This window comes from Apium graveolens, chromosome 10 (genome assembly GCF_009905375.1).
Source record: "Apium graveolens cultivar Ventura chromosome 10, ASM990537v1, whole genome shotgun sequence".
In the NCBI taxonomy this organism is placed as follows: domain Eukaryota; kingdom Viridiplantae; phylum Streptophyta; class Magnoliopsida; order Apiales; family Apiaceae; genus Apium; species Apium graveolens.
In genome coordinates, this window is record NC_133656.1 from 64629094 (window position 1) to 64639382 (window position 10289).

The window sequence follows — 10289 nt, forward strand, 5'->3', positions numbered from 1 at the left end:
ATTTTAACGCTTATTTTAAGGTTAAAAAAAAGGATAACTACACAAATTATTTTTTAAAATTTTCTTTTCTAAATATATATACAAATTAAATTTTAATTTAAAAAATTTAAAAAATATATATATGGGAAACTATAACTTTTGTACCCATTAAAATATACGTAAAATGTCAAAGGAGTATTCCACGTAATATTACTTAATACACTTAATATTCCACGTAATAGTAAAAGGAGTCGTATTTTGGGACGGAAGGAGTATGAGATAAAAACAAGGTAGCCAAAATATTCCACGTAATAGATATCAATCTTATACTATTATTGTTGTTATATCTAGGTAGGTGGTGCAAAACTCTACTAGCCCAAGAAACGATATAGCAGTAGAAAACTACTTTCATCTGTATTGGCGCTTGCTAGGTTACTATCAATATCGACATTGTTACAAATTACACGTCTCATCTTCTCATCCATTTTCATGTATTTGGCTACATGCTACGTCTCATTTCTTGCACATTTTCATCAACTTTGCGTGACGAAAGATGAAATATAAATTTGATTTGAAAGAACTTTTTTTGGTTAGAATCTATATGTGAAATTGATGGCGATGGCATTACAGCATAATGGAGGAGTGCTGTTAAAAACTGTTGTGCTGAGAGAAAAATGCTGTCAGGAAAATTAGATAACTATTTGGTATTTTTTTTAATTATGCATATTTTAAGATATAATATATAAAATAATATTTTTGAAAAGATTTGATGGTGAAACTGATAATCACTTCCTGTAAAAGCTGAAAACAGCTATTTTCAAAAATATGTGGGGCATACTTTTGCTAAGAACAGTTTGACCAAAAGCGTTTTCCAGAATTTACCAAACATTTTTCTGACAGTTTTTTTGTTGACTGTCTGCAACAGCAATACCAAACGGGGCTCAAGTAAAAAAAATGGGTAGAAAAAATAATAATAATTATTATTATTATATGATATTGAATTTGATTAATTAACCTTTCCCAGGAGCAGAAGTTAGTTTCAAACCTCTCTTCGCAAAACAGTACTCCTAGTTACTGACAAATGACTACACTAAACTTGCAATTTGCAAAGTTTTAGATGAAAGGGTTATATATATGTATGTAGACAACTCCTCAACTCGTTAACTGGTATATAACTTAACTGAAAACTGGAACATTTTAATTATAATATAACAATCCCAACAGTCTGATTGAAAATGGGAGTATAGATGAAACAACAGTTCAAGTCCATTCCAGACTTTCATTCTGACATTAATTGTCGGCATAATCATTTGGCAATCACATACAAAACAAAATACTCCACTCAAGATTCTGCTGGCATTTGAGTTCTAGAGTTGCTTATTTCAATGCCAGGAAACTAATTGATACATGGGAAGGAGCTTCAAATTGAAATCCCCAGATTCTTCTTCATCTTCTCAACCTCCAAGTATACCGTGGAATATGGCAGATACTCCGAGAAATATGCTTTACTCAAATCATTAATTGCAACTGCTAGTTTAGGGATTTCCAGCGTCTCCTCGTGAGTCAGGGTCCTAACAAACCTTGCCGGATTTCCTGCCCAAAGCTCTCCTGTAGGAATCCTTCTTCCTGGGGGAACCACAGATCCAGCTTCCAGTATAGAATGGGTCTCCACCAAAGAACCTTCCATAAGTATGGAATGCTGACCAATAATGCATTCAGGCTCGATAGTGCATGAACGCAAGAGACTGTAGGCACCGACGGTCACAAACCTCTCAATTAGTGTCTCCGCTGGCAGGCCTGGCATATACAGAAAAATATTACATCTTTATTCTTTTTTGTAAATTCCGACACAGTAAAATGAGGTCGAGCAGGGGCGCAGGGTATATTACTTCACAGAGTATTCTGTTCAAATTTAAGCTATATCAAGTGTCAAGTGCAATTTGTATCATCCCCTACCAGTGTCTAGGTAATGAAGAGACTAAACAAATTATGTGGCGCCAAATTTTGCAAACCATAAAATGTAGCTAAAAGAATCGTAATGAAAAACATACTAATTTGACAAACAAAAGACAGATACAAAGCTCTGCATTGAATATGATAATAGGATGCCAGGGAGACGTTCCTTCAGCAGATTATATTGCACAAGAAAAGGCAATTCAGATGGTGACAATTGTTGACAAGTTTATTTGAAAGCCTATGGATATGGTCAGCGGAGTTCACATATAAAGATAATATTTAAAAAGTAAAACATCAGAGCATGATCAGCTGTGTCTTTTATTATCATCATATTCTGAAATATCTGATAACATTCAAGACAAGCACTTTTCACGTACTGTATGTCTAATTCAAGTTGTGTATCCTACATGCAGATTCATATTTAGACCTGATTTGTCAAGAGATTAAGGAGCCCAACTAAAGCACCAGAATAATCCCCTCCAAGGAGGCTATCCATGGTGGCTGATTCCAGGAGGAACAGCCAGATCAGACATAAGGAAACAGTAGCTTTGTTCTAGGGGAAAAAAAGCGAATAGTCCTGCGTACACCACAACTGTATGGAAGTCTAGCTATGGAATTTCATTTGTTCAGCTAGAAATTATCAAGAACGGAAATTCTCTACAGAGGATCCATCAGCAAAAGACTAAAACCACAACTTATGTGACTGAACTTCCACACGTGCCAGAGAGGAATCCTGACCTCTACACATCTATCAAGCAGGTGACCCCCTAAAGTTTGCAACACTATAAATACTACATGATGTGCTCTACTCGGAGCGACACTATAAATACTACATGATGTGTTCTACTCGGAGTGCTCGACCGTGAATTTTAACATACACTGTAACTATCAACTATCATCAATGATACAGTTAAAATACAACCCAGGCAGTTATCAACTATCATCACTACTACATAATGTGCCAGAGAAGAGAAACCAAGAATCAAGTGCAAAAGCAGTGGATTCTTTTAGCCAATTCTCTAGTTTTGCATATCAGGCATCTCTCGATTAATTTATGCACAGCAGTCAAACCACAGAAAACAGAATCAATATATTAGGCCATGGCATTCAAATATAAGTTTCAGCCTAATTGTTGTACTTACTATTAGAACACCGTTATACGAGATCAACCAAAGACAGAGAGAATTGAAGATCAAACAAGTACAAAGAAACTTGGTTCCAGCTTAGTGCTGATTCTTGGCAATGTTTGTCCCAGCATACAAATCACTTAAAAGCTTCCAAGCAACTCAACTCAATGATTGAAGGATTACGAGCTCAGTCAAATACATAATTCCTCAATTTAGCTAATCTATACTAATCTTACACAAACAAAAAAACATGCACATGTTCAACCACCTTCAAATACAGTGTCCACAATCTCTAACACGGATTAGACTCTTAGCTCAGACCAGAAAAACATTCATAATCACGCAATTGAACACTCGTAAAAAAACAAAATAGTTAACTTATTTCAACGTTCGACAATTACAATTAAAACACACATAAATCCATACTAACTTGCCTTTCCTCCTATCATTTCTTTATCATCAAAACATAATTAGAGTATTAGACACCAGCACATTCATAATCACACAATTGCACTCTCGTAAAAAAAATCGTTAACTTAAATATCAATTTCAAAATCCAACAATTAAAACGAACATAAATCCAGAGTCCACAAATGAACTTCCCCTTACAATCATTTCTGTTAAATGCAAACTAAAGCCATATAAATCATAAGCATCAATTATCAGTGCCACAGTTCAGGTATCAGCTACATATAAACGAGACTTGCATTTATAATGTAATTTATCAACAATATTTACTTATTGAGATTATTAATTTATAGTGATTATTAACTTATCAAAATTGTATTGTATATCGAATCAGGGGGGGGTAAAAGCTGAAACCTGTTGGAGAGGATCAAGCGACGTGAATAACAAACTTCTCCTGAACATTAGAACAAGTACCAACACTAATCTTACTATGATCTCCTCTAATAACCAAACCGAAGCACCATCCCAAATCCAAATTTGACCGGTGATGACAACATTAGAGCCACTTAAACATCAATAGAAATCTTAGGGAGCCATTGACATAACGAAACGATCTGTCTTGGACCTCTGTAGCCTAATTTCACTCGATCCGCTGAGTTGATATAGCTGGCCAGAGAAGTTGGTTCTGGTGAGTAGAGGCTGTTATGGTCAGAGATTATAGGAGTTTTCAGGAGAATCAAGATAGAGCTGTTGCTGCCACTTTTGTGATTTTAAGGCAAATGGTTTGAGTAGTGTGTTTTGTTGTTGTGTATGGGCAATTTACTCAGTTTTGTTGATTTTACATATGATCCATCAGAAACGTACTAAATCCATATCTTATGTGCGACGTGTCAGAAACATATATGTACATATGTATCTAACATATGACCTCCAGGAGTTTAAAACATTATAAACTTGTTCTATTGGGAGCGCTTGACAGTCAAATGTAAATATCCAATTAACTTTCCTAAGGCTCTCTACTAGTCTCTAGAATTCAGCCTGCCTAACCCATGCGAGTTCACCCCGCTTACCTAACCTAATTTCAACATATAGTTTAGTCAGTACTCACAAAGGATTCTCTTCTCTCCAATAAAGGTCTGCATATTATAATAAAGTCAATTCATTTTTAGTATGATGGACATCAGGAAATTTCAAAGAAGCCCGAGTAAAAGGTTTATACAATATCAAAAAAAAAGATGAAAATTTGTTTACACTTTGTAATATTCAATGATCCAGGTCTCACAGGCTCATTAAAAAAAGACCAGGGTTCATGGATATGGATCCATCATTGGATACAAGCGGACAGACACCATGCAAGTGTAACAAAGAGAACAATATAACATATTAATTTTTCGAACTTACTAAACTATTGTCAAGTACACAAGAACCACTGTTCTTGTTATATCAAGTAAAGTATAAAAGTACCAATAAATCAGGGCTGAATTACATCTGTATATTTTTAGTAAAACTATAATATGAAATTATGAATAAACAATAAGTTACTTAAAGGCTCTAGATTACATTGTGGACTTGGGGTGCAAGAGGGTGAAGTGTTGGGATTCAATGTGAAGGAACCGACTAAGATCCCATACCCACACCTATGTCGTGTCAGGCATGGTATGATAGCAGATTGAATAATCCGGGTAACAAAGGGTCAAATAATAAATTTCGGAGCGGCTATAAGGCAAAATTTAGTTCCGGTGTGTAGCCTGTTCGGACACTTGACACTTGAAGCACAGAGAGTTTAACACTGCATATTCAACATTCAGACATGAGTATTAACACTCAATACTTAGACATGAGTATGGGTACTCAACACTGGCACTTATAAGTTATAACCAGATACTTCTAAGACGAATTCAGTTATCATAGCTTGTAGCATAACACCTAGGAGTGTTGAATTGGTCTGGAATGAGCATTGGGCAGTAAAAATTCGAATTCAGTAAAGCATACGTCATTGTTGATCATATATAGCATGTCAAATTTTCATTGATAAGCCACTGGAATCAGGGGTTACAGTATTGCACAGAAGATACAAGCCTATGTTTGAAGGTCGACAAAACTATATAATGGACCAGAGCTTGTGCACACCAATTTTTTATCAATATGCAAAAACAAGTCTCAAACTGGCCCTGACAACGCAACTGTTACATATCTTAGAATTCTCTATTAGGTCATCTTGTAATCTAAATGCATAATCCTCAAACAATAATGAAAGCCCTTTTACAAAAGGGCATCTTCATTTCTGCAAAGCACTTGGACCAAAGTAGAACCAAGCACCGATACAAGGACAACTATCTTTTTAACCACTCTCTACTTGTATAGACATAGACTAGGCATCTTTCTAGTTCTTTCCTGAATAGCACACAAACCACAGAGAAACCAAGAACCAGATGCAAAAGCAGTGCAATCTCTAAGCCACTCCATAGTTTTACATTTTAGGCATCTTCCAATTTCTTTCATGTATAGCAGTCGGAACACAGAAAAACAAAGAAATACAAGAAAGCAATATTGGGTCATGATATTCGAAGTTTCAAACATAAGTATCAGCTTAATTGTCGTATTACTTATAGCACCATCACAAAGGTCAACAAAGATGGAGGAAATTGAAGATTGGACAAGTGTAAGAAACTTGGTTTCCCGCCTAGTGCTAATCATCATGCTAGTCCACGTTTGTCCCACCATACAAATCACTTAAAGATTCTACCCAGCTCAATAATTGAAGAGCTACGAGCTCAACTAAATACAAAATTCCAGCATATAGTTAGTCTATATTAGTCGTACACAAATACATAACACATACAAGTCGGACCACTTTCACCTATAGTGAGCACAATCTCTAACCACAAATTAAATCTTGTACACTCTAGTACCAGCTCAAACCAGAAAAACATTCATAATCACAAAATTCGCACACCCTTTAAAAAAGTAAACCCGTCGTTAACTTCAATATCCAACAATTAAAATGAACATAAATCCACACATTAACCTCCCTCTCTTACTATCATTTCTTTATAAGCAAAACATAATTAGACTTTTACACATTCTTATACCAGCTCAAACCAGAAACACATTCATAATCACACAATTGCACACTCACTCCTAAAAATAAAATCGTACAAATATAACAAAAATAAATCTTCGCACTAATTCCCCTTTCTCCCTATCATTTCTTTACAATCAAAACGAAAGCCCTAAAAATCAAAAGCATCAATCATCCCTGCCACATTTCAGGTCTCAACGCCATACAAACAATATACATTATCTAATTCATCTAAACTAATAATTTATCGAGATTACTAATTTATACTAATTTATCTCATACAAACAATAATTTTATGGCCCGTTTGGTAAACTGGATTTCATTTGAAATTCTGGATTTGATCAAATAAGCTGTTTGGGAATTTGAATTTGGATTTCATTTGAAATCCAGGACATTCAAATATTAGTATAAACATGAGAATTTGAAATGACAACTCAAATCCTGTCATTTGAAATCCCTCATTTGAAATGAAATGTAAGTTTCCAAACGCCCTCTTATATAATTTACTGAAACTATTACTTTATCTAATTAACTAACTTATCACGATTACAAATTTATTGAGATTACTATTCATCGCGAGTACTAATTGTCTGATATAAACAATTATTTATACAATGTATCGAAACTATTACTTTATCAAGATAACTAATTCATCAAGATAACTAATTTACCGAGAGTACTAATTTATCGAGATTATTCATTTATCGAGAATGTATCGAATACCGAAAGAGGGAAAAGAGGGGGGAGAATGCTACAATACCAGTGGGAGAGGACCAGGCGGCGTGAATAACAGACTTCTCCTGAACATTAGAACAAAAGCCAACACTAATCTTATTAAGATCTCCTCTAAGAACCGAGCCGTTCCAAACCGACGCACCATCCCAAACCCTAACTTGACCGGCCAGAACTACATTAGGTGCCACGTAAGCATCCACAGCTATCTTAGGCAGCCACTGACCTAACGGAATGATCTGCCGTTGACCTCTGTAGTCCCATTTCACTCGATCCGCCGCCGCCGATTCGGTTGACAAAGCTCGCCGGAAAAGTAGGTTCCGGTGAGTAGAGGTTGATGATGAGAGGAGCTTTCTGGAGAGACGAGAGAGAGGTGTGGAAGCCATTTTTGTGAGCTAGGGCGACTGGTTTTGAGGCTTGGTGGTGTGTGTTTGGGGATTGAAGATGGGCAATTTTACTCTTTTTTTGTGTGTTTTGTGCTGAAATATCATTTCTGTTGCGCATGCGTCGGATGTGTTTATTTTGTTTTTTAACTAAATTGTAATTACTAATAATGGTAATGGTTAAAATATTGCAATCTTTTGTTAATAACTTTTTTGTAAACTGGGCACCTCGATTAATTGGCTTAAAATAATAATAAAATCTAATAATATAACTTTTATATATATATAATAAAAAAATGAAGGCTTAATGATCTTTTAAACCTCAAACTTTGCACCGGTATACCCATCAGCCCCTGTAGTTTATTACCGTACATTTTTGCCTCTCAATTACCGAAAACGCAACCTTTTACCCTTAGACCGGCCGGTTTTCACCCGATTTTTTTCCCGGTCCAAGGATAAAAAAGCACATTTTGAATACCCGAGTGCTGAAAAGGTACGCTTTTAAACTTCGGGGTTTTACGAGTACACTGGTGCAAATTTTGAGCCCGAAAAGGTCATTAAGCCTAAAAAAATAAAAATACTAATGAGCAATATTGAAACTATGGTCCAAATTTTATTATATTTAATTAACTTATTGTTCAAAAAGACCTTTAAATAGAAATGGTTGATATTAATTCTTCCCAAATAAATGAATTCTTAGAACATCGCCGATGGACTCTTTATGTCGGAAAATATATGTTTTGCATGGGGATTGAACCCTTGACCTTAACATTAGAAAAGAATTAGGTTCACATCTCAAACCACTACACTAAAGACATTAATGATAATCTTTTAGAAACTCATTAGCTACATTCACAAAAAACTTATCACTTTCATTTAATTTAATTTAATATCTATCTATCTATCTATCTATTATACTTGTCATAGGCCAACATGGTCTTTCAAGCTACTTAGAAAATTACCCATTTATTCCTATTTCATATTAATATTGACAAAAGATGTTTGTCATGAGAATTGAACCAAGCTACTTAGAAAATTACCCATTTATTCCTATTTCATATTAATATTGAAAAAAGATGTTTGTCATGAGAATTGAACCAACTATGAGAGAATTATTTTCATATAAAAGTCACTAACTTCATTCAATTTAATATTGCTTCAAGATTAAATTATTATGTTAGGCCCTTAATCAACTGTAGAGGGGGGGGGGGGAATACAGTTAATACAATCAATTCGACAAAACTTCAACAGAATCAACAATTTTTATATTAACAGATAAAAATTGATTACAAACGTACTCTCTCGAAAGGATGAACAATTATCCTTGAGAGCTGCTAGGTTATGCGAAATATATAACAATGTTCACAATGCTTATATCATGAACCTAATCTGTGCTTTATATAGAGTATAACTACATAATGTATAAGGAATCATATTCTATTAACAACAAGGAAACCTAATACAATACTTCTGAGATAAAGTCCTTCACTGCCTTGAGTTCCTGTTTGCTTCTCCTTATCGAAGATCAACTGATGTGACAAATACTGATTACATCATCCGTTGATATCATCATCCGTCGATATCATTATCCTTTGATATCATCATCCGTCGATATCATCATCCGTCGATATCATCATCCGTTGATATCATCATCATCCGTTGATATATAAGTTCTGATGTGAACTTCTGATAATTTCTGTTTGATATCATCAATTGCTTCTAACAATCTCCCCCAACTTGTTCATTATGGAAATATGGACAAGTTTCAATTGATGATGTCAAAACTATCTAAATGCAGGAATCAAGTATGCATATTCAATCTTGCTTCAGTGAATATCAAACTTTACTCTTTATTTTGAACTCTAACACAGTCTGGAAAATCTTTAAGAAACTTCCTCAGCAGATTCTCTTCCATTACATTCAAATACCATTGCATCCTCTGTTTATATTCCCTCAGTTCATCTGTTGATTCATCATTCTGAAGATGGCAGCCCTGAGATGATGTAACTTTAAATTTCCAAGAGATAGATCATCCAGCTCCAGAAACCCAATTTTCTTTCCATCAGGATTAAAGGTTAAAACTTTAGTTCCCAGACTCATTTCTATCTTGGCTCCTCTAATAGGCATATCAACAATATATTCAGATTGATCAATGTACTTTGAAATGTAGTTAGATTTATAAGACATTCCTATTTGCTTTAACTGTATCACGTTCTTTATGAATGCAGACCATCTGGCAGTTACAGAATTAGTTACCTTGAGAATTGTAGCAATAAGTTCCAATTCATGCCATGGTTTATCTCTTAACTTTTCTTGATTCAACCTTAAGCTTCTCCCAAACTCCAGAAAATAGATTATTTTCTCTTCAATATGATCAATAACAATTTGCACTGATATGATCTTCTGTAAGTATTCAAGCATTATATTGTCTCCAATTTATGTCAAATAAGAATGCTTTCTTAGAGTCAAAGCATCTCCTATAAATGGATCATCAGCATTTGATCTTCCAAGACCACTTGTAATTTCCAGGTTGTCTAGATCGAGAACTTCCACTATAAATCTTCTTTAATATTTCAGAAGAATCTCTTCTAGGTGCTGGTTTCTTGCTTCCCCATAGTAACT

The 10289-nt window shown here is 34.7% G+C and overlaps 1 protein-coding gene across 1 annotated transcript; it reads right to left on the minus strand.

Annotated features, from left to right (window-relative positions):
• Nucleotides 1–1155: 1155 nt before the first annotated feature.
• Nucleotides 1156–7766, minus strand: LOC141690167 (gamma carbonic anhydrase-like 2, mitochondrial). Its single transcript, XM_074494832.1, has 2 exons — nt 7313–7766; nt 1156–1776 (listed from the first exon to the last, which is right to left on the minus strand). The coding sequence occupies exons 1-2, from the start codon at nt 7668–7670 to the stop codon at nt 1400–1402; spliced, it is 735 nt and encodes a 244-aa protein (XP_074350933.1). The 5' UTR covers nt 7671–7766; the 3' UTR covers nt 1156–1399.
• Nucleotides 7767–10289: the final 2523 nt, after the last annotated feature.

What these genes read in the sequence shown, in the direction of transcription:
- LOC141690167 (XM_074494832.1), bottom strand. Translation starts at nt 7,670, where the DNA reads ATGGCTTCCACACCTCTCTCTCGTCTCTCCAGAAAGCTCCTCTCATCA. An exon ending in CGCCTGGTCCTCTCCCACTG is followed by an intron (nt 1,777 to 7,312) that starts GTATTGTAGCAT and finishes TGTATATGCCAG; the next exon opens with GCCTGCCAGCGGAGACACTA.